At 43.6% G+C, this 24,097-nt stretch overlaps 1 protein-coding gene across 2 annotated transcripts in view; it reads left to right on the top strand.

Annotated features, from left to right (window-relative positions):
- ARL15 (ADP ribosylation factor like GTPase 15) overlaps positions 1-24,097 on the top strand; it is a 444,530-nt gene that overhangs the window by 139,131 nt on the left and 281,302 nt on the right. For both annotated transcript variants that reach the window (XM_004608526.2, XM_055121201.1), the window contains one exon: positions 11,497-11,641. In XM_004608526.2, the coding sequence (XP_004608583.2) occupies positions 11,497-11,641 (145 nt within the window). The remainder of the gene's footprint in view (positions 1-11,496; positions 11,642-24,097) is intronic.

The raw sequence follows: 24,097 nt of genomic DNA, 5'->3' as shown, positions 1-24,097 counted from the left end.
GAACAGGGCAAGGAAACCCACTTGGGCAGTTTTACAGGAGTTGGTGATTTAATGTGATGTGTGAGACTGAACTCCATATGATGGACCCTAAGATTATTGAGGGAATACTGTGTTTTCCGAAGTGTGGATTAGGTCCTGTACTATTAGAGACCAGAGGAAACACCTTTTTTAAATTTAATTAATTTTTTTTTAATAAATCACCATGGTGTACAGTTACAGACTTACATTAACTGTACAGTTTTATGCTTATGTTTCAGTCATACAATGATCGTTTACCCATCCCTCCACCAGTGCCCATTCTCCACCACCAATGTTCCCAGTATCCCTCCCACCACCCCCACCCGGAAAAACTGTTTTAGTTCGAATTCTTTTCTTCTTTCCTGTTATGGGACTCTCCTCAGTTTCTGGAAGTGGAGAGTTTCTGCTTTATTGAACTTTTCCTTGAGGATTTTTGGATGACACCACTTAAGGATGTATCTGGAAAACCTAGATCTTTTTAAAAGTTTTTTTAAAAAATTTTTCATTCTCATTCCTTGTTCAAAGTCTAATCTTAGTAAAAAAATATTGCATGTTGGGGCTGGAGAGGTAGTCCAGCGGGTAGCACAATAGGTACTACTTGCCTTGCACTTGGTTCGATCCCTGGCACTCCATATGATCTCTGGAACCCCACCAGGAGGGCGATTCCCTGAGCACAGAGCTAGGAGTTAGCCCTGAACACCACTGAGTGTGGCCAAACACGAAAGAAAAAAATTAAATGTGTATTATTTTTTAAAAGGGGTTTGTTTTAGGCATTATGACTTGTAGTATCATTACTGACAGGGCTTTTGCGTTATGCAAAACACATTGCAGCAACTGCCCCCTCCACTACAGGCCATTTTCCTGCACTGTCCTCCTCCTCCCGCCCCTCCCCCATCCCTTCCCCCTATGGATATTCTTAGATCTTGTTTCTACATTTTGAAATGTCTGTTTAGAGAGCTACCAGAAAAAAGATTTGATACAAAATGTATTTATCTCTTGTATTTTTAGTGAAAGTTAATTCTTTGCTCTTTAAGAAAAAAAAAAAAAGAAAGAAAGAAACAAGCCCCCAAACTAGTACACGATCTCCAACAGTTCCAGGTGAAGTTCTGGTTTGGCTCGTTTATGAATATGGCATATCAAGCTCAGTTCTCATTCGAGTCATTATGCTTGGGAACTTCACTGTGTGTTTCACTGCATATCGTGTTTTCAAAGTTGATAGGAACACGCTAGATGCCCCACTTAAACCATCACGAGCTAAGGATTACAGTTTAAGTACAAGCCATTCATTTTCTACTGAGCTTCCTTTTTGTGTGTCTCAGATAACAGAACAGAACAAAACACACCAGTTGTCCCCCCAGATCTGTTTCCAGTGTGAGAAGACCCGGGATTTTGGATAGATAGGAACATAGGAAGGAGCATCTTTGAGTCACTTGTAAGTCTAATCATCGGTTGCACGCCCAGACTGAGAACAAAAACCAAAACCGCCAACCTCCGTGGTGGTGCATCATGCAATCTGCACGCCAGGGCGCCTGGTGCTGCTGCTCAGGGTTGCGTGATGTGCCGGCTGGAGCCACGTGGGCCCCGGGTCCGGTTCAGCGCCGCAGCCCTCGCCTCCATTCAAAGTCTCAGATGTCGGTACCTCTGCAAAGCCGCGCGGCTACTGTCTGTAGCTGCTAAGCATGAAATCCCCTGCTTCTGTTTGTTTCTTTTGTTGCCACGAGTTAATAGGGACAGAGACAGGAGACAGCCCAGAACAAAGCAGAAATAATGGAGTAGTTCACCCCCCAAAAAAGAATGTGGATTGAGAAACACAAAGGGTACGGCAAAGACAGACTTAGTGTCCTGAGGCAGGGTGATGTATTGGCCAGAAGCCTCGGCCTGGGACAATTCCAGGCCAAAGGCTTCATCTGTATACTCCAAGCAAGCCGCAGCGTCGAAAAGTTTGACCCGTCCTCCGTAAAAACAATGGACTGTTTTTCCCCACTTGGGTCTCAAAGGGCCACAGGATTTTTCACCTCAAAAAGTGGCCTGCCCTCTCCGGGCGGGGAGAGCGTCGGACTGGAATGTGTCTGGTGCTCAAGTGCCTCTTCCCAGCGCCCTCCGCTCTGCCCATTATGCCCGCTGCCGGCGGGGCCCTTCTGAGCGCTCATTCTTCTCTCTTGTTTGCGAGACCCACGAGTTGCTTCAGGAGACCGGGCGTATTTGAAATTCATTTTCCTTCTTGCAAAGAAAGAGAGGATTAGGGAAGACGTTGCGTGTCTATTATGGATCATCTCCTTCATGTGTCTTTCCGCGCCATCCACTTTCTTCCGCTCTAGTTTCCCCCTCTTGATTCTCCCCGGCACATTTTGTTTTGTCTAGTATATTGGCCCGTTTACTTAATACCTTTATTGAGGTATAATTTGCATACACATATATTTTAAAGGGGAAAATTTGAGACATTTTTGTTGTTGTTTTTAAGATTCCCCTTCACTGCCATGCTTAGGATCAGGAATCTCTGCAGTCAGCATGGAGTTTTATCCCCTCTCTCTCTCTCTCTCTCTCTCTCTCTCTCTCTCTCTCTCTCTCTCTCTCTTCCCCATCCTCTCTCCTCCTTCACCCTCTCTCCCTCTCCTCCCCTTCTCTCTCTCCCTCTCCTCCCTCCTTCTCTCTCTCTCCCTCTCCTCCCTCCTTCTCTCTCTCTCTCCCTCTCCTCCCTCCTTCTCTTTCTCCCTCTCCTCCTTCCTTCTCTCTCTCTCTCTTTCCCACCAACCCCTCTCTCACTCTCTCCTATTTCCTTGGATGTCTTAACATACAAAGCATGTCCTCTATCATTAGGCTATATTCATAATACGGGATTCTCTTAACAGACAGACTGTCATTCCAGGGAACCAAAAGGGTAAAATAAAAGCAAATATTACTTTGCTTTCCACTTTCTCCCATCCCGGCCAAAGAACTCATTGTTCTCACTCTTCTAGGAGGAAGCCAAGGGTCTTCTGCCCAGAATGCGAGGGAAGTTAGCTATGATGGCAGGGTGATGGCAGGATAGCATCTGTCCCTTCTGCCAGGGCCGGGAAGCACTCCTCTGCACCCCGTCCCCCAGCAGTGCCCTGCTTCCCATGCTCTGATTCATGATTGCAGAGATGGTCGGGCCAAGGCTGATGGACAAGACGAAGAGCTTCGGGGCCCAGCAGCCTCGAGAGGAGCCCCGCTGTGTCCCTTACGCTGTGCCCGGTGTCTGGTGCACTGTGCAGCCTGTGGCGACAGTCTCCTGCACGGCACACCTCCTCCCTGCTCAAAGCCTCCCAGTTCAATCCCCCACGCCTGAAAAGCCACGCTTGAGCCTCACTGGCCGGGTGCAGAAACCTGACTCCGCTCAAGCAAGCTATTTCGAACTTCTCTGAGCCTCAGTTGCCTCAACTTTGTTTAGGCAACTCTGTAGTCAGGAGGCTACACCTGACAGTGCTCGGGGGCTTAAATCCTGGCTCTGTGCTCAGGGACCACTCCGGGCTGTGCTCTGGAGAATCATAGGGGGTGCCAGGGGATGAGCCTGGGTGTGCTGCATGCAAGGCACGTGCTCTGCTCTCCACGCCGCTCTCTCTCCAGCCCAGTTTCCTCATCTTAAAATCACATAGTGCTTTTCACTGTATCTTGCACCGAAGCATATTAGCTGCATTAGATTTTGTTGTGAAGTTATAGGATGCCCGTCCTTCTTCTTTTCTCTTCCGGAGCTTAAACAAATAGCATTCACAAATCCCCTACCACCCATTTTGGTTGGATTTTCAAAACACAGACTCATTTTATTACTATGGGCTTGGAAAGTACAATAAGTCACCTAATAGTTTGCTATCTTGACACTTCGTAGTCTTTTATGCCTGGAACATGTTGAGACTGTTAGCACACACTAAACTAGAAATTGACTTCCTTTTAATGAGTTGTGTGTGTGTGTGTGTGTGTGTGTGTGTGTGAGAGAGAGAGAGAGAGAGAGAGAGAGAGAGAGAGAGAGAGAGAGAGAGAGAGAGAGAGAGAGAGAGAGAGAGTATGCAGGTGCAGGTTCCTGGTTTTGAAATCAAATGACTAGAGACATATACGGACTGAAGGGTAGGGATAGATTTTCTCTGGTTTGTACGTTCCCACTTATCAACCTTTCATTCCTCTGACAAAGACTCCTGAGCTCTGAGTCATGCCCCATGGTCAGGCCACACAAGGGGACCTGGTGATGTGCCACTGGAATCCTTATGTTTTGTTTGGGGAGCCCATATTTAAATGAGAAGTTAGAGTGGGTTTGGCGCTGAGTCTGACCATGGAGAATAACATTTCCAGCAACTCTGCAGAGCTTCCATCACATTGAAATCATACTCCGAATAAAATCGTGTATTCATGATGAAAAACAGAGCGTCAATTGAAACAAATGTCATGGCCCAGAGGCTAGGGCTTTAGTGACACAGGATGGTAGGAAATGCTGGCCACACTGTGGCCAGTGCCAGAGTGGGAGGAGTTTTAGCAAGATTCTGTCTTGGGCTGCGGTGCTGGAGGGTAACCCTGCTCCTCTGTTTTGGTGTCTGGCCAGCCTGGGGAGCTGTCACAGCAAACATTGTGAACCAGTGACCATGTACTAAGGATAACTAGGTCTCTGGGTGAATTTCTCTCGTTCTAGCATCTAGTGACAGCTCGAGTTAGAAAAAAAAAATATGACAGGGTATTTACTGCAGAGCTGGAGGTGTGTGTAGAGGGCCATGGGTGAGCAGGGAGACCTCTCTCCAGGCACTGGGGCGGGGGGGCATTCCAAGGAGGGGCCACCTGAGTAGAACTTTGGCGGGAAACATACCACGTGGGAAAGAGGGGAAGGCTAGAGCGGCCCCTTTGGAGGACCAGGTGTCATGTTAAGGTGGAACTGCAGTAGGAAGTTAGGATGTGCATAGTTGAGTGCTCATGGGTGGTTTTCCTGTGCTGATTTGTCAAGCGATTATGAAGCATCTGCTGAGCATAGTTTTCTGTGTCTGCCACTGTCCCTGTCAGAAATGTGGACATTGGAAGACAGTTGTGCTGTCATGGTGCTCGGTCATCAGACTGACAGGTGAGTCCTTAGTGTCCCCTCACAGTGCATGAGAGGTGACGCTGTCTCAGGGGCAGACTCACCTTCCTTCAAGCAGTTCCTAAAGGTCTCAAATTGATGTGCTTTGGCGAATCCACTTTGGAGCAAAAGATAGTATGATTAGGCACTTTTTATCCACAGTCTGCCATCAGACAGTATTATTTTTTTTTTTTTTTTTTTGGTAATTAGTTTATTCTAGATTTATACAAAAATTGGGAGGTTTACCTTATTTTCTATGGTTTGTAATAATTAAAGTAGGTATTTTTTTGTTGTTGTTAGTGAATCACCGTGAGGTACAGTTACAGACTTACAACTTTTCGTGCTTGTGTTTCAGTCATACAATGCTCGAGTACCCATCCCTCCACCAGTGCCCATTCTACACCACGGATGATCCCAGTATCCCTCCCACTCCCCCATTCCATCCCCTCCACTCCACCCTGCCTCTGTGGCAGGGCATTCACAGTGGTAGGGCATTTGCCTTACGCTAGGCCGACCCATGTTCCATTCTTCCACCCCTCTTGGAGAACCCGGCAAGCTACCGAGAATATTGTGCCCACACAGCAGAGCCTGGCAAGCTACCCGTGGCGTATTTGATATGCCAAAAACAGTAACAATAACAGACAGTATTATTATTGTTACTGGGGTTCTCAGTTTCTGCCCTTTCTCAGGACCTGGGCCCAAGGTTGCCTCGCAGTGATCCTGGGAGCCACCTGAGGGGACACAGGAAAATGAAGCCCTCAGTGGCATGACATCATTAGGGGGAGCTCCACTGGGGGCCTTGAAGAGGCAACATGGACCCCGTGCAAAAAGGTCTGCAACGGAGCCTGTGACCCTCCTTGTGCCTCTGGCCCCCTCCTCTTCTCTAGCCACGGCTGCAAAGATTGTGTGACCGCAGTGTCCTGGGCTGAACTTCGGTGGCTGGAGCAGGTGGCGGCTGCTGTGGGCGGGTGGGAGGGGCTGTGCCACTGTCTGGGGGGCCCCGGTAGTCTGCCAGTCCTTTATCCTAGGAAGCTGGCTGTCATCTGAGATACCTCCAGAAAATAAACACCGCCGTGGACAGCTGTTTACCTCAGGAGTGCTTTGCTGGAAGTGTAATTCATTGAGTTGATGCCTTAAAACCTCCTCCTGAAGGAAGGAAGTAGAACAAGTGTTAAAACAGTCTGGGTTAATCCTGGGGAGACTGAAGCCTGACTAGGTTTATGGGCCGGACAGAGTTATACAATGCCTTAGTGTCTGGCCTGGGAATGAGGCCTGGGTTTGCCGCTCGCTGTCAGGACCGCCGACGGCATTGTGTTTAGCATTGTACGCCAGTGAAAGGGGCTTACTTGCAACAATGCCAGAGCTGCTTTAGGAGACAAACACAATGAACTTTGGTACAGTATAGTCTAGAGGCCAAAATGAGTAATTTTAAGTCAATTGACTATGAGATCCAAAGCTTCATTAAGTTTTAAAATGAAAAACCAGTTTAAACTGTGTACGGTTTGAAGGAACTGATTAAAAAACATGAACGTTCTTCCTCCACTTGAAGTGGTATATTCATAAAAGTCTTGTCTTGTTGACTCAAAATCTGACACTATTCTTGTTCACCAGAGGATTTACTTATTTGAAAATGGGTTGTCAAGGATTCTGTTATTTAAAAATTCAGCCTTACCACCATTGGTAATCTACTCTTTAGACCCTTTATCTTTGAAGCGGCCTTATTTCCATAGACTGGAACGGAGGGAGGAATTTTAGGTTATTTTTAAATTTTATTTATTTATTTATTTTGCTTTTTGGGTCACACCTGGCGATGCACAGGGGTGACTCCTGGCTCTGCACTCAGGAATCATCCCTGGCGTTGCTCAGAGGACCATATGGGATGCTGGGAATCGAACCCAGGTCGGCTGAGTGCAAGGCAAACGCCCTACCCGCTGTGCTATCACTCCAACCCCTTAGGTTATTTTGTTTGTTATTATTATTAATATTTTTTGAGCCTGAAAGTTGGCAGGATGGAGGGGAGCAGAGTGAAATCACGTTAGGTGTCTTGTGCTGAGACCCCATGAAAGGGGGAAGATGAAATAAGGCATGGAGAGCAGGAGGATGGAGAGAAAGGAGCTAAGAGAACAGAGTGGAACATCCCTGGCACATTGCCTCTATTGCCAAAAGGGGGTTAGGTGGCCTCGTGCACAAAGGCAGGTGATATCAATGTGCCTGTGCTTGGCTGCCAAGTTTTCCCATTGGATTTGTGGGGGGTGGGGAAAAATGCCATCCCAGCCATGCTTGGAGGCCTGGCAGCCATGCGAGTGGTACTTGGCTTGGGTGGTGGCATAGGCGGGCCTGATGTTGGGTGGCGGGGCTGGCAATACGCTACTGCTCAGGGACTGGCAAAGTGGTACTGTCAGTCACTAGGGCACCACGTAGTGTCAGGATTCAGTTTAGAGTTCTGCATGCAAGGCATGTATTTACAGTATTTTGAGCTACCCATTACCCACCTCCCCACCCCCGCCAGCCACCCCTCCCTACCAGCCCTACACTTAGGGAAAAAAATTGGGGTGGGGGGGTGGGAGGGCATTCCTGGCAGTGCTTAGGGGTTATTCCTGGCTCTGTGCTCCGGGATCATTCCTGACCATATGTAGTACTGTAGATCAAACCTGGGTTGTCCGTGTGCAAGGCAAGTGCCCTAATCACTGTACTCTCATTCCAGCCCCAAAGGATTTTTTTTTTTTTTTTTTTTTTTTTTACAGAACATGAAACTCTGGAATTTTGGACCAAATAGTACTGGTAGATTAAGAAGTTTATATTAGGAATTTAGAGGTCATTCACCCTGCTAGTTCATTTTGATGGAATTCTTTCTCCTCTCTCTTTCCCTATTTTCAGCTCTCTGTCCTGGAGTTTAGACCCAGGACTTAACACCTACTAGGCAGGCATTCAGCCACTGAGCCACACCCTTGGCCCTTTGCTTTTTCATTTTGTGTTGAAGATTTGCATTTGGGCCAGTCACCTTCTGGCAGAGTAGTTAAAAAAGAGAAGTTCATTATGTCAGGAATAACATTTCTCCCATCTCACCCCACAAAGATCGAAGCAGCAGAGTTAGAGAGAGTATCCTACAAAGCGTGGTTTTTAACCTGACATGGATGAACCTGGCAAAGTTTTCCTAAGTGAATAGCAGATAGCATGGGTTATCTTTGAGGGAATACATGCATAGGTAAGGCATAAAGAATGTATATCCCACTTATTTTCGTACATGCATACTCACCTGTTTACATAGTCTACCTCTCAGAGGAACTCTCCTCAGGCGTTCAGGAGACTCAAGGGGAGAAAAAGCTTGCAAGAAGTAAGTATTAAGCAGCTTTCATAGGAATCTGACTGGGATGTGGTTTGTTGGCATCTAGAATGCTGTTTATGGTTGTGGTCATTAATCTTGTAACAGAAGGCATTATGGAGAAGAAGTCGAGCCAGTGAGGAATAGCTCAGAAGATGAAGGGACAGGAGGGGCTATATGAAGGCAGACTGAAATAATTATAACTCCTTAGGCTTGAAGAGACTGAGAGGAAATATGATTAGAGTTTAATAAATCCAGGAGGAATATGGATTAGGCGATCATAGGCTTGTTTACTAGAATAGGCAGAACCACTTAAAAGACGATTTAAAGTGAATTCAGGACAGAAAAGAAACGCTGTTGTATTGAGAAAGTAGATCCTATACATGAAAACTACTCTTGGAACTGGGCTAACTTTGGCTTTGAAGAGAAGTGGAAAAGCCAAAGATTTTTCTTATTTTGGCATTATTTTCTGGAAGCACACGGGGACCCAGAGAGAGCATAGATCAGGTTTACTTTTGGCTTTTTATTTTTCCTTGTCTTAGGTGAACTTTGAAATGTCATTCATTCTCCATTCGGCAGTTATTCACAGAAGGTGGGTTCTGTGCCAGGTGCTCAGTACTGGGGACGCTGGGATAAAGATAGGCTGACACGGTTCTCACAGTCTAGCCGCTGATAAGACGCAGTAATTGTTCGGGTGGTCAGCTCACAGTCATGTTGTAAGAGCTTGACTCAAATTGCTAGCATAGTCTTATGACCAGAGCAGGCGGCCCTGAGGAAGGGATGCTCAATTTGAAACCCCCAAACTGATGAGGATTTAGCCAGGCTGGGAGTTGGGGGAAAAGAGGATGCTTGGTGCCTTGAGGTGCGAGAGGGTTCTTATGGCCAGAGGAGAGAGGGGGAGATGAGGAGGAAGAGGGGTCCGGGTAGGGGTGAAAGGCCTGTGGTTTGTGGAAGGGGTCATGGAGGGCCTTGCAGACTATGAAGAGTGTTTGTACCCCAAGAGCGGTGGGAAATTGACTAATGGGATCTGAGTAGATTTCAGCATTGGCATGAACAATCAGAAAGGCCGCCCCACGGAGAGCAGAGAGGGCAGGAATTAATGTACTGGGTTCTGTGGAAGGGAATCCATGGTGCTCCGGGGATGGTGACCCGGCCTGCAGAAAGCTAGACAGGTTTCGAGCTATTTCAGAGGTCATCAGGACTGGACTTACTAATTCAGTAGGAAAAGTGAGGGAGAGGAATCATCAAGCTTGATTTATCAGAGTTGTGCAGCCAATGGGTGTGAAGAAGGAGCCCAGTCTCTTCTCTAGGGTCTCTAAGATGACCTAGAAGTCCTTGGTCTGTCTGCCTCCCACCCCCTCTTTCTCTCTTGAATTCATCAGCACCACTACATTTCGGATTCTATGAATTGGCCCATATCACTTCCTGTAGTAAGTGGATGGCACTTAGAAAGATCAAAGGCAGCATGGGTGATTTTCAGTTTCTCCAGTGCCTTTGTCTTTTGGGGGAACTTAGGATCCTGCACATACTCTGTAACAAAGTGTTGAGGTCAGTCCCAGAAACTGAATTAGAAGCATCAAGAGGGCTGGAATAGATACCAAAGTCCAGTGATTTTTTTTTTTTTAGTATTTTTATTTTGAGGTAGTGAAAGAGTTATCAGGCTGGTGTAGGGAATTTCCTTACAGGCTCTTCACTCAGCTTCTCCAGTCAGTAGCATTTTGCTGTTTATTTTATGATACGTTTTATCATATAGAAATGGAGGCAGAGAGATTGGGATGTTTCCTAACCCGCTATTTGCAGGTATTGAGAGACCCTTCACCTCTACCTTAAGTACGTGTTCTCTCAGGACAACAATTTTCCTTCCATGAGAGAAAGTTCTGAGATGCCAGGACTGATCCCAGTTTCCAGCTCTCACCCGGACATCGCGGTGTGGTTTACGCCCTCCTTTTCCTGCTGATCCAGACTCCCGGGCAGGGACCGTGCGTGGTGCTCATCCGCTCCTTTCATGTTCTCTACCCTGGATCCACTCCCCTGCTTTCTCTGATGCTTGGACATTGAGATTTCAGGGAACGGACCAGCTGTCATGCAGACTGCTGCTTTTTGTGGGGGAGTCCAAGGACGTTTGTCTGAAGAGTCCAGTTGTGTATTTGGGGGGCAGGAGAGCAGCCATGAAGTCACACTCTGCCTGGGGCAGCCAGCGGGGAGTTGTGGTACCCGGGTACAGACAAAGCTCAGAGCTGTTCTGTCGCATGTGGTAAAGTGAGAGACCCACTGAAGGAAATACCGAGCCACAGCAAGTCAGATGAAGTGTTTGCTTTCCCACGGAGGTGAATCACGCTGTACTCTCTGTTAAGTATATGGTCGCTTTATGTCTGAGAAAAGGTGTCTAGCCTCATGCAGTGTGACCCACAGGTCTCAAGTGAGCATGTGCAATGTGAAGATACTGACAGAGTCGCTCAGGGATGGGTTGCCATAACCTTTAGTTTATTTAAAAAAAAAATACACAAAAACACATTATCTGGGGCTGGATCCACATGCCTTACATGAGGCCCACCCCTGGCATACAGTCCCTCAAGAACCGCCAGGAGTAAGTCTTGAGTACTGCTAGCCGTGACCCCAAAGCAAAACCAAACCCAACCCCAAAATTCAGTATCTTCAGAGCACAATGAAGTGAAGTGCAATAAAATAAATACCCACATATCTCCTTCCTGGAGAGTGCACTGATCACTCTGTAAGTGTAACCCCTACTATTCTTTGTCTTTTGTAGGATGTATAGGTTATTCCGTTACTTCTTAATCCCTCAGAGGTTTTATTTATTTATTTATTTATTTAAAGTTTTAATCAAGACACCATGGTTTGCAATGGTATTCATAGTTGAGTTTTAGGCATACTGTTTTCCAGTGCCAGCCCCACCACCAGCCTCAACTTCCCTCCACCAGTGTCCTCAGGTGCCCTCCCCCTTCCCCTCCCCCCTCCCCCCCCCCCACACCAAGCCTTCCTCTTGACCAGCACATTTTTAAGTTTGGTTGTTGTGGTTTAAATGTTCCAGAGCTTTGCATCTCTGTCTTATTTCATGGAACTCTGTTTTCCTCTCTCTCAACAGTGTTTTAGAGCACTCTGCTGCAAGGGACCACCGCCTGCCCGACCAGAATATGACCTGGTCTGCATAGGCCTCACTGGCTCGGGCAAGACCAGCCTGTTGTCAAAGCTCTGCAGCGAAAGCCCGGACAACGTTGTGTCGACCACAGGTATGCACGCTCCCGGGGCCCCATCCTGAACCCTTCCTCTTGCGCAAGATCTGTGCTTCCCTGATGCTATTTGGAGCCCCAACTGACACCCCAACCTCCCAGCCTCTGCCCAGCTCTCCACCCTTCTCTTCTACTAGTGATGAGTGCTTCATTCAGTTGCTTTTACTTGGGACTTTTCAGTCTTTCAAAATCGACTTGGAGTTGTTCAGTGGTCTTCAGTTGCTGCACCACTGGCAGAGCCCTGTCGGTCATTTCAGTGCTACTAAGTCAAGCTCAGGAACATCTTGACATGAAGTTACCCCGAATCCTACAACCTTACCTAGTACTGTCATAAAATGGACTCCTCTCTTCTCCCATGGGTGGCCCCTCAAGTCCTGCTTCCTATGATCCAGAGAAGGGGGCCAGGCAAACATCCCTGAGCATTTCCACCCAGAGAATAGCTGGTGTGGGAATCCTGCTTGGAGTCACCCTGCTGCTTTCTGAGGTGGCTGCGAAAGCTCGGGCCAGGCAATGGCTCTCAGTCCTGATGTTTGGCTCCCAAGAGGACATTTGGCAACACCTCTAGATGTTTTGGTTTTCACAGATGTGAGAAAAAATAGAGACTCATGGCACAGATACTCCATGCTATTAGTAGTCCAGAAAAGATTGACGTGACTATATTAATATCTGACAAGGTTCATTTTAGAGCTGCGTCTAATATTGGAGGTAAAGTTGGCATCGAAATGATCAAGGAAGGGGTCATTTCATCAACATGCCAATGCTAAGCATTTATGTTCTTAATGACTTTAAATTATACAAAGTGAAAACCTGACAAGATGCCATGGGAAATAGGTATACCCACAATCATAGTCAGAGTTCAATAATAACGTCTTAATTTTTTGTTTGCTTGTTTGGGGGCTACACCCAGTAGTGTGCAGGAGCTACTCCTGGTTTACTGTTCAGGGATAACTTCCTGCATGCTTGGAGTACCATGTAGTGTCAGAAACTGAACTTGCCCCCAGCCAGGCAAATCATGCATTTCAGCCCTTAGAACATTCTCTCCAATCCCTCTTCGCAGTTTTTGATAGGGCATGTGTAAGGAACTTGTTCACGATAAAATCGGCTTGAGCAGCACTGTCCGCTAACTTGACCTGATTAACATTTATAAGACACTTTGCCAACAACAGCAGAGGACATTCTCTTACCCAGTTAGACCATATTAGAGGATATAAAGCAAGTCTCAATACATTTAGAATAATTCGAATCATGCTAAGTATATTTTCAGACCACAATGGAATTTAATTATAAATCAATAGCAGAAAGATGTCTGGGGGAAAAGAATCCCCAAACACTTGGAAACTAAATTACTACTGAGCAACCATGGATTAAAGAAGAAATGAAAAGGGAAACTATAAAGCATTTTACATTGAATGAAATTACAGTGCATCAGAATTAGAAGGACCCCTCTAAAGTGGGACTTTAAGTAACTTTTCTAACACTAAGCTCTTGTATTAGAGAAAAGGACTTCAAATCAATGACCTCAGCTTCCACCTCAAAGAACTAAAAGTGAAGAATGTATTAAACCCACAGTAAGCAGAAGAAGACAATAAAGATCAAAGTGGGACTCAATGAAATAGAGAAACAATAGCGAAAAATCAGTGAAACAGAAGGCAGTTTTTTGTGGAGATCAATAAAATTCTAGCTAAACTGATCAGGAAATATGTCAAAAAGATGTTAACATTTTCTGGAATGAGAGTAGTTATATCAATATAAATATTTAAAGCTAGTAAAATAATTTGGAACAACTTTTGCCAGTCAATCTGACAGTTTTCTTTGAAAGTTAAAGCACTAAAGAATGCTCATTCAAGATGAAATAGAAAGCCCTCACAGATCTATTTCTGTTAAATAAATGGAAATAATAGCTCATAAAAAGATAATTCAAAGTTTGGTATGCTTCACGGGTGAAGTCTTTTAAAAAGTTTATGGAAGAAATGATGCAGGTCCTATAGAGTTTTCTACATAATTGAACAGAAGGGAAATCTTCACAGCTTTCTCTGCAAGATCAATATTAAACTGATAGCAAAACCTGACAAAATATTACAGAATATCTACATAACTATTTCTTACAATATTGACATAAAAAATAAAATAAAAATACGACAAATCTCAAAATAGTGTATTATTAATTGGATACTCTGTCATGACCTAGGAATGCGGGGTTGATTCAGAAATCAGTTTAATTGAAAAGTCAGTTTTGGCGGGCCTAGAGTGATAGTACTGTAGGTGTTATCACTGTAGCATTTGGCTTGCATGCAGCTGAACTGAGTTTGATCCCCCTGCACCCCAGATGATCCACCAAGCCCACCAGGAGTGATCCTTGAGCACAGAGACAGAAGTAAGTCCTAAGCATAGTTGGATGTGGCCCCCCCCCAAAAAACAAACCAACAAAAAAGTCAATTTTATAATATAAAAATGGGGGCTGGAGCAATAGCACAGTGGGTAGGGCGTTTGCCTTGCACGCAGCCAACCCAGGTTCGATTCCCAGCATCCCATATGGTCCCCCGAGCACAGCTCGGAGTAATTCCTGAGTGCAGGAGCCAAGAATAACCCCTGTGCATCGCTAGGTGTGACCCCAAAAGAAAAAAAAAATAAAAATAAGTAAATTTTAAAAAACTAAAAAAAGAAAAACAAAATTGTGATCATCCCCAGAACAAACAAAACTTCTCATTTTAACTCCTAAAAGAATAGGTACAGAGGGGAATTTCTTTAGCCATTAAAGAGAATCTATGAAAAAGCTTTATAGTTACTGTCCTACTTATTTGTGAAAGACAGAATTATTTCCCAGTGAAATCAGAAAGGAGACATGGATGTCTATTCTTACCACTTCTGTTCAACATTGTTGTTAAGATCTTACCAAGTACAGCAGGCAAAAAGAAAAGAAATGAAACTAAGAGACTTTAAAGTCTGGAAAGAGGTAAAACTATTATTGTCAATGATAGAGTCCTTTGTATAAAACATTTAATAGAATTTACCACTGTCAGGCCAGAAAGATAATACAGGGTTAAAGCATTTTCCTTGCATACTGTTCACCTAGGTTTGATTTCCTGGCACCATATAACTCAGAGCACTGCCAGGGGTTACACCTGAGCACAGATCCAGGAGTAGCCCTGAGCATGCCCAAGTATGGCCCAACATCTCTGCTAGTGAATTTGAACAGCTAGTTTTGGAGATGGGCTGGAGCCATAGCATAGCGGGTAGGGCGTTTGCCTTGCACGTGGCCGACCCAGGTTCAATTTCTTTTTCCCTCTCGGAGAGCCTGGCAAACTACCGAGAGTATCCCGCCTGCATGGCAGATCTTGGCAAGCGACCCGTGGCATATTCGATATGCCAAAAACAGTAACAACAAGTTTCACAATGGAGACGTTACTGGTGGCCCGCATGAGCAAATCAGCGAACAATGGGACAACAGTGCCACAGTTTTCTAGATCTGAAACTTGAGAACTGGAGGACAGTTTTTTTTTTTTTTTAAATTTAAATCACCGTGACATACAGAGTTACAAAGCTGCTTATGGTTGGGTTTCAGTCATCCAGCGTTCCAGCACCCATCCCTTTACCAGTGTGTATTTCCCACCACCAGTGCCCCAGTTTCCCTCCTGCCACCCTCCCCATAGCCTGTCTCTATGGCAGGCACTTTACTTCTCTCTCTCTCTCTCTCTCTCTCTCTCTCTCTCTCTCTCTCTCTCTCTCTCTCTCTCTCTCTCTCTCTCTCTCTCTCTCACTTGCTCACTCTCTGTCTCCTTTTGGGCATTATGGTTTGCAATACAGATACTGAGAGGTTATCATGTTTGTTTCTTTACCTATTTTAGCACCCAGTTCTTATCCAAAGTGATCATTTCCAACTCTCTTTGTCATAGTGGTCCCGTTCCTATAGTAATTAGTTTGAAGAGTGTTATCTAGTAAAGTAGCAATAGGGTGCAGTTGATAAACATTAGCCAAGTATTGAATTCATCTAGATAGATGAACAAACTCTGTGGAAGTTGGCAGGTGGAAATGCATAGGTTCATATATAAGCAGAGGTCAGAACTTTAAGTAGCAAGTTAATGAGAAGTAGCAAGGGCAAAATAATATAAAAACATTATAAGGGGGCCAGAAAACTAGCTCAAAGACTATTTCTCTTTGACGGTGCTTGTCCTGTATACAGGAGGCACTGGTTTGTTCCCTGGTACCACATGTTCTCCTAAGTATCACTGGGAGCAACCCTGAGTACCACTAGGAGGCCATACCCCCTAAAAAGTCACCTAAAAAAACATTATAAGGGAAAAAGATTGCCTTTGGTAGCACTGAAAAGAGAAACAAAAGCTTACATGAGAAGGAAGAAAAAGTGTGTACAAAAATGGTGGGGAGAAGACTTTTCTTAATAACTCTGGGTTTCATATGATGAATTCAAGGTAATTTGGAGTGAAATAAGAGTGGCCTGGTGTGAGGATATAAGTGTGTATGCACCAGTGATCAGAGAAGCAAGTAGATGCTGACAGGAGAGCTGGAGGGTAATCAGCAGAGAAGAGCCAAGCAGAATGCTATCAGTGACCAGCAGACCGACAGTGCCATCAGCACATGAGAAAGGCTTTAGCACGTGTTCAATTACTACCTTGTTATTTTTTGGTAGCTAACATCTGTGTAAGAACAAAATATATAGAAGCAAGTTTCTAAAATAGAAGGTAAAGGGTAGATAACAAGGAGAAGAAATGAGGAAGTCAGGGAGTTATTTTGTGCACGTGAAATGCAGTATGGGAGGTAGGAGATCCTCATCCTGAGGGTCTAAGGATCATTCAGGATGGAAAGGATCTGAGTCTCAGCTCTATAAAAGCCGGGAGTTCAGTCACAAGCTCTCATTTATAATACAAATGTAAGAAGAAACCGTGCTGTGAGAAATATTGGTTTCACATCAGAATTTATGGCTTTCCCACTTAGACCGTGCAAACCATTTCTTTATATTATTTAGAATCTAATTAATAACGTTAAGCCCACAAAGGTCATTTGTTAAAAAGAGTGAATGGCAAACAAATAAATGGAAAAGGCACCACTGTACCAGAAGTTCAGCTTTAGTAGAGAATAAGCAAGAAATGTTAATTTTACACTTTAGCTTACTAAAACATGCTCTGTGGTCATGGGAATGTGGTGACATTGGTGTGCATGAGCACGATTGGTGGTCTGAGATGGGTGGGCTACTTCTTGGTAAGCAATGGTTTGTGCATGTCAAGGTTTTCAAAAATATTCACTTCCCTTGATCTAGTAATGTACTCATGATATATTTTAAGCACGCAGCTTTTAAGAAACTGCAAACACAAAGTGATTTGTTGCAACATTTTATATAACCAAAGCAAGTTTAAACATGGTGTATATATAGCAAGGAGTTTGTAAATTAAATGTGGTACCTCAAGTGAAATGATTATAGATTGTAAAATATATACAACCTCTTCGTGAGGAAAAATAAAATTTACCTTTACTTTTAAAATTTATCTAGGCAAAGCAGTGTTTTTAATTAAGAACATGTGCAAATTAATAATCTATATGTATATGGCTGATGTGCAAATGTTCATTCTTTTATTTTTCTTTAATGCTTTGATAAAATGAAGGCAGTTAAGAGTGAAATATTTGGACCAGAGAGATTGTATAGCGATTAAGGTGCTTGGCTTACACATGGCTGCTCTCAGTTTAAATTCTAGCGATATGGATGGTCCCCTAGCACTGCCAGAAGTAGTCTGTGAACATAGAATGAGGAGTAAATAAGCCTAGAGCTTTGGTATTTGACCAATAATCTCCCAACGTGAGAAATCTTGGGGTCCAGAGAGATAGTATGAGGGCTAAGGCATGTAGCTGACCCTGGTTTCATCCCTGGCATCACATATGGTCACCCAGCACCACTAGGAGTCATCCCTGAGCATAAAGCTGGGATTAAACCATGGGCACTGCTGGCACACGCCCCAAGTCTGTCCGTGGTTTTTCAGCAAGGCAAGAATGTCTGCCTTTTTTTTTTTTTCACAATGAAAGGAAATGCAAACTTTATTGACATATTAACTTCAACTACCTTTTAACCTTTGTCATATTTAAATGAATGAAGCTATAGGGCTAAGAAAACCACTATTAAACAGGGTTTTATTGGTAGAGTAAGAAATACTGAATAGCTTGTACTTTTAGGAAAAAAAAAGGTGAATTCTTTCAAGTGAATTCCTTGATTGTATATGTACAAGAAATTTATTGTTAAAAAAAGTTCATTTCTTGGGGCTGGAGTGATAGCACAGCGGGTAGGGCATTTGCCTTGCATTCGGCCGACCCGGGTTCGATTCCCAGCATCCCATATGGTCCCCTGAGCACCACCAGGGGTGATTCCTGAGTGCAGAGCCAGGAGTGACCCCTGTGCATCACCAGGTGTGACCCAAAAAGCAAAAAAAAAAAAAAAAAAGGTTAATTTATTTCACAAATATTTATTTATTGTTTTTTGTTTGTTTATTTATTTATTAATTAACTAATTTATTTATTTTAAGCCAGGGCTGGAGCAATAGCACAGTGGTAGGGCGTTTGCCTTGCATGCAGCCAACCTGGGTTCGATCCCTCTACCTCTCTGGAGAACCCGGCAAGCTCCCGAGAGTATCTTGCCCGCACGGCAGAGCCTGGCAAGCTACCCGTGGCATATTCAATATGCTAAAAACAGTAACAACAAGTCTCAAAATGGAGACATTACTGGTGCCTGCTCGAGCAAATCGATGAGCAACGGGATGACAGTGACAGTGATTTTAAGCCAAAGGATTGGACTCTAAAGCCTTAGGAGTGGAGAATAGCCTAGAAAAAAGCCAAACACTTGGAATTGAAAAAAAGACTTAAAATATCTAAAAGTAATATATTTTTGCCCTTGAAAAACTGAACTAATGGGGAACCAAGACAATGGCTCAAGGAACTAGTGCACATGTATACTGCATGAGCGTCCCCTGAGTTTGATGTCTTGTACCACACAGTTTCCCAGCATGACTGGGAGTAACTCCCAGCAAAGCTGGTTATGACCCAGAAACCAAAACCACCACCGCTACCACCAACAGTGGAATTTTCAAATAATGAGTCTGTTGGTTAAAATAGAAAAGGATCATGATAATATGATAGAAATGTAAATTTTCTATATTTAAATAGGGCATTAAATGTTTAGAATATTCAAATATTTGAATAAGCCTCTAAAATTACATATTAGCTGCAAATGTGTTGATTCTACCAGAGAACAAGTTACAATAAAGTCAAATTTTGGTATCTGCATAAGGATTTTTGTCCTCTTTTTAGTTTCTGAGCTCAGTGGTGCTCAGGGCTTATTCCTGGCTCTTCACCCAGACATTCCTCCTGGTGGGGCCCAGGGACCATGTGTGGTGCCAGGAATTGTACCTGGGTCGGTTGTGTGCAAGGCCAGCAGCTATACAATCCCTCTGGCCCTGGGGGTTGAGGGTTTGTTTTGTTTTTGTTTTTAAATAGTAGATTAAATTTCCCTTTATGAAATTCTATTTAGAAGAATTTCACAAGAACATTGTCCAAACATCAGAAAATTACCATGGTATAAATCATTAATCATGCCCTAGGTCTAAGTCAGTTTTAGAGTGAACCAGGAATCTTAGCAAACACCAAGTATTTGTGTGTGGGGGGCGTGGGGGGGCTGTCTATGTATTTCATTTATTTGGAGGAGCTTGTACTGTAGATCCAACTAAAGTACTTATGTGTTCCACACAAAATAAAAATAAACTAGCCTCCTCCCCAAACTCAGCTTGTTACAATTCCAGGAATGCTGTCCCTGCATCAAAGGTTTCTACCAGCTCCCTTATATCATAGGTCTTGTCGATTTAAGGACTGAAAACCAAAAACTTGAAAGCCTATGCAAACAACTATTTCCCCAAAGATCTACCAAGTCATATATTTACTAAAATTTAGTGGGGTTAAGTCTTAGGGGAGGTTTCAGTCTTGCTAATGTAGCTCAGATAGGCCAGGAAAAAATGACAGAGCATCTTAGGGTTCAGCCATGGGATTGTTTGAATGGAGCCTGGGCAGACCTACCCCTGAGGCCTTGAGCCAAATGCTAAAGGCCACTGATGACTGACTCAGATGTTGCTCCCCTGCCCCCACCCTGTTACTGCTTATTACATGTGAACAAGGAATCCTAACATTAGAGGAAATTCTAAGAAGCTATCTTGTTCATTCTTATTTGCAGATGGGGAATTTCATGTTAATGGGGGGAAAATTTGTCTGGTGAGTATAAGGGCTATCCCTAGACTCGGAAGACAGTGCTCTTGTCGTATCATTAAGGTATTGCGATTCAGAGGACACCCTTACACTGAGATTCAGAGGACACTTATTTTTTTGAATTAGCGGTAGAGTGAGCATATTGTCAGAGCCGAGGCAGCTGGTTTTCCTTCTCTTCCCTCCCAACTTCCTGGTATTGTTACTAATGGGCTATAAAAATGTCCTTTTTAAAGACATGCCGTAATTTTTATTCCATTAGTAAAGAAGGCAATGCAGTGTAGACCTGAGAACATTGTTTAGGTTCTTTGTGTTGGATTATTTATACATAGGAAGGAAAATAAATTAGTGGACTTATGGGGAGCGTTTAGCTTCCTAAGTAGCTCCGCCAGTATTTAGGCTCAAAACAGGATAAAATGCCATGAATTTATCCAGTTGTTTGTATTTGGAGGAGGAATAGTATAGAGTTGCAGGGACAGCTCCTGGTTCAAATTTAGATTGTAGCACTCAGCACTCAGTGCTTCTCTGCACTTCACTTTCGTTTTGGGATGTAATGCTGGCATTGATGTTAGGATTTTCTTAACAGGTAGATTAGGAAGTAGAACCATAAAATGTCTTAGTCGACAAAACACTGTGTATACGATTGTATGTTTGATGGTGGTCCCTATAGTTACCCCAGGTGTGTGATAGTCTACCCCATCTAGGTTTTCATAAGAATACGTTACTACATTCACATAATAATGGAATTGCCGAATGGCACCTCAAGATATAAAGCATGTCACTAGACAGTGCATGACTGTATTAATAGTAGCATAGATCTTCCAACAGCCATCGAGATCCTAATACATGCCTGGTACTGGCATATTGATTGCACTGCACGATTTGTTTGTTACAGATCCTTGCAGACTAGCTCACATGTAATTAAAACTAAGAAGGTCACACTGGACAACTCTTGAGTGCTGGAAGAACATGGATCCTTTTCCTCTTGCACCACCAAAGTCAACCTATTTTAAGAACACCAGAGAAAAACTTGTCTAAAGAAGTAAAGTTAAAACAATTCCTAAAAGAGGCCAGGGGAATCAGCTCAAGGAGCGGAAGTGCTTTGATTGATCTGCTTAGGAGGTGCCTTTCCCAAACAAATCACTGCATCACTGTTATCCTGTTGCTCATCGATTTGCTCAAGTGGGCACCAGTAACGTCTCCCTTATGAGACTTGTTGTTACTGTTTTTGGCATATCGAATACGCCATGGGTAGCTTGCCAGGCTCTGCCATGCAGGTGAGATACTCTCATTAGCTTGCCAGGCTCTCTGAGAGGGACAGAGGAATCGAACCCGGATTGGCCACGTGTAAGGCAAATGTCCTACCCACTGTGCTATTGCTCCACCCCCCCAACCCCCCAAACAAATGCCATGTAAGAATAAAGAGTTTACCAGAGGGTCAAAGACCACTTATAGGATGGAGGGAACATAGTTTATTATGGGAAATGAAGAATGTGGGTGAAGGGGAAGATGGTACAAAGTAAGCTTGGAGAAGGCGAGAGGAACCAGATCTGCTGGGATTTGGTTAGGTTGTTAAAACTGCTCTGAGTGAGCAGAGGGACAAGATGTGAACAGCTGTGCTTTTTTAGAAGATCACTTCCGAGAATGCTGCATGTGGCGGAGGAGGCCATAGTCCATGCAGAGTGCTGGGGTACTGTTGGACTTGTCCAAAGCAATTGCGCTGGTGGTGGTGATAGTGACTTGATCAGAGTGCTACAGTGAGGATGGAAAGAAGTGGATGTATTTGAGAATCACTTAGTGGATGGAATGATGGCATTAGTGGTGAAATGGGATAGGAAGTATTAAGGAAGACTCCGAATATTTGGTCTCTGGAAGTCCTCAATTAATGTTTGTTTTTTATTGCTACTATTAGAGTGCTTATTTTTTTTTTAACCACTGTTTCCATAATAGAGCAAAGCTCAAAGTCACACATGGTTTCGACTGTGAGAAAATTTATTGCATTCAGTAGTTATTTGGTGAGCCACTGATGTGCTGGACTTTTTGTTTTCTTTATTTTTCTTCTTTTTAAAGCAAAGGCAGCATTTCATGGTATTGAGTATTGTCTATTTTCATTTAATGTGGGGGAAAACTGAGTCAAAGAGAAAATACATATCTTAAGTCGAACAATTAATAAATGGTACAGCCAGAATGTAAGCCCAGATGGTTTTGATCTAGAACCCATGCTATCTGGAGACTTTTATTGACCCTTGTATCCCTACTACATATAATATTAATTCTCCCATTCACATTTCCCAATCCACTGTTGTTCACCGATTTGCTTGAGCAGGCACCAGTAACGTCTCCATTGTGAGACTTGTTGTTACTGTTTTTGGCATATCGAATACACCATGGGTAGCTTTTCAGGCTCTGCAGTGTGGGCAGGATACTCTCAGTAGCTTGCTGGGATCTCCGAGAGGGACTGAGGAATCGAACCCGGGTTGGCCGCTTGCAAGGCAAACACCCTACCCGCTGTGCTATCGCTCCAGTCCCCAGTCCAATATAAAGGAATAAAATGAAGTTTTCTTTCTTTGTTGTCCTATAGGTGAACCCAAAGGGTGGTTTTAAATTTTAATTACTAATTTATTATCCTTGCAAACATTTCAAATGACTTGAGAAAGATAAACAAGTTTCTTTTCCACAGTTTTTATACATTTTCTTTCTAAACTGATTATGTTGGCTTCACTCTCTGGACATTAATTTTCACAGCTATACTGTGAAGACAGTATAAAGACAGCAAAATGGAAGGCTGTATATACCTTTGTAGTATGCATTTCATCCCCTGTGTTATGTTTGGAGATAAAACATATATGAATATTTCGCAGAAGCATTTATAGACCTGTAAATTAATTGTTAGGTTACTTGAAAAGCATGAACATTCGATGGCATTTTTGTAGTCTTTTATTTTTGTAGTCTGTGCAGGGATTAAGAACAGTACCTGATATAATCTGCCTGTTGGATTAATAAATATCAAATGTTTTATTTTGCATGTGGGTGAGGCAGTTTCTGGAAGGATATTCCCTTTGGGTGCCTGTGTATTGTCAGCTTTTAAGAATCAAAGCAGATTAAACGTTTGGTGTGCTCCAGAACTATTTCTTTTTTTCATAGTTGGGACCTGTCCCATTTTTCTGGAAAGTTGAGTTGTACTGAGCATAACCACTAATAGACTGTTTTGCATTTGCATGGGGCTTTCAGTTTCAGGATTTCACAATCATTGCCTTTTAATCCATATAACACCCCTGTGAGGGAGGTAGATGCATTCAAGTATCCAAGTTTCCTGCAGGCAAATTTGAGTGCCAGCAGGAGTATTGTGATTGGCACTAACTTTCCTTATTTTCCCAGAGGCCAGACACCTGGAGAGGTTTTCTTGTAGACTCAGGTACCTACCAGTGTTTCAGCCGCATGGGGCTGCCTCTTCATTCCTCTTGCTATTTTACTAAGATTCAGTGGCCGTATGTATCATTAGGCATAATGCTGTGCCTGCTGAGTTAACCTGCATAAAACTCATATTGGAAGCATATATTGGGGAAAATTCTTAGAGATCCCCACTTCTAGCCATATGTATAGCACATTTCAGTTGTGCACATTTTCATCACTACAACAAATATTTTCTTAATTCAGTGGCAACATTTATAAGCTCCACCTTTTTAATTAGGTGATTTATATATTTAAAGTTTTTTTTTTTTTTTTTTTTTTAGGTTTTGAGTCACACCCCTTGGTGCTCAGGACTTACTCTTAGCTCTGTGTTCAGGGATCACTCCTGTCAGTCTCAGGGGACCCTACGGGGTACTGGGTGTCAAAGCTGGGTTGACTGTGTGCAAAGCAAGTGCCCTACCTGCTGTACTATTGTGTCTGGCCCTCATAAGTGATATTAGCAAATGAGTACCAAAGATCTGTTTTTAAGCATCCGTATGTATTTAAATAGATAGAACATATGTATATTAATGATTATATGATCAATAATAAGGTACCAATTGAAAGAGTGCCAGAAATCATTTATTGTATAGCTATCTGCACCAGGTACTAAGAAAAATATTTATTAATTGGTTTGGGAATCACACCTGGCTCTGCTCAGGGCTTACCCCTGACTCACTGCTCAGAAGTGATGCTGGGCAGAGTTTGGGGGACCACTTGAGAGCCTGAGGATTGGGCTGGAGTCAACTATGTGTAAGG

The sequence above is a fragment of the Sorex araneus genome, chromosome 1 (assembly GCF_027595985.1).
Source record: "Sorex araneus isolate mSorAra2 chromosome 1, mSorAra2.pri, whole genome shotgun sequence".
Classification (NCBI taxonomy): domain Eukaryota; kingdom Metazoa; phylum Chordata; class Mammalia; order Eulipotyphla; family Soricidae; genus Sorex; species Sorex araneus.
The sequence above is the reverse complement of the archived record's forward strand: the minus strand, read 5'-3'. Positions and strand labels throughout refer to the sequence as shown.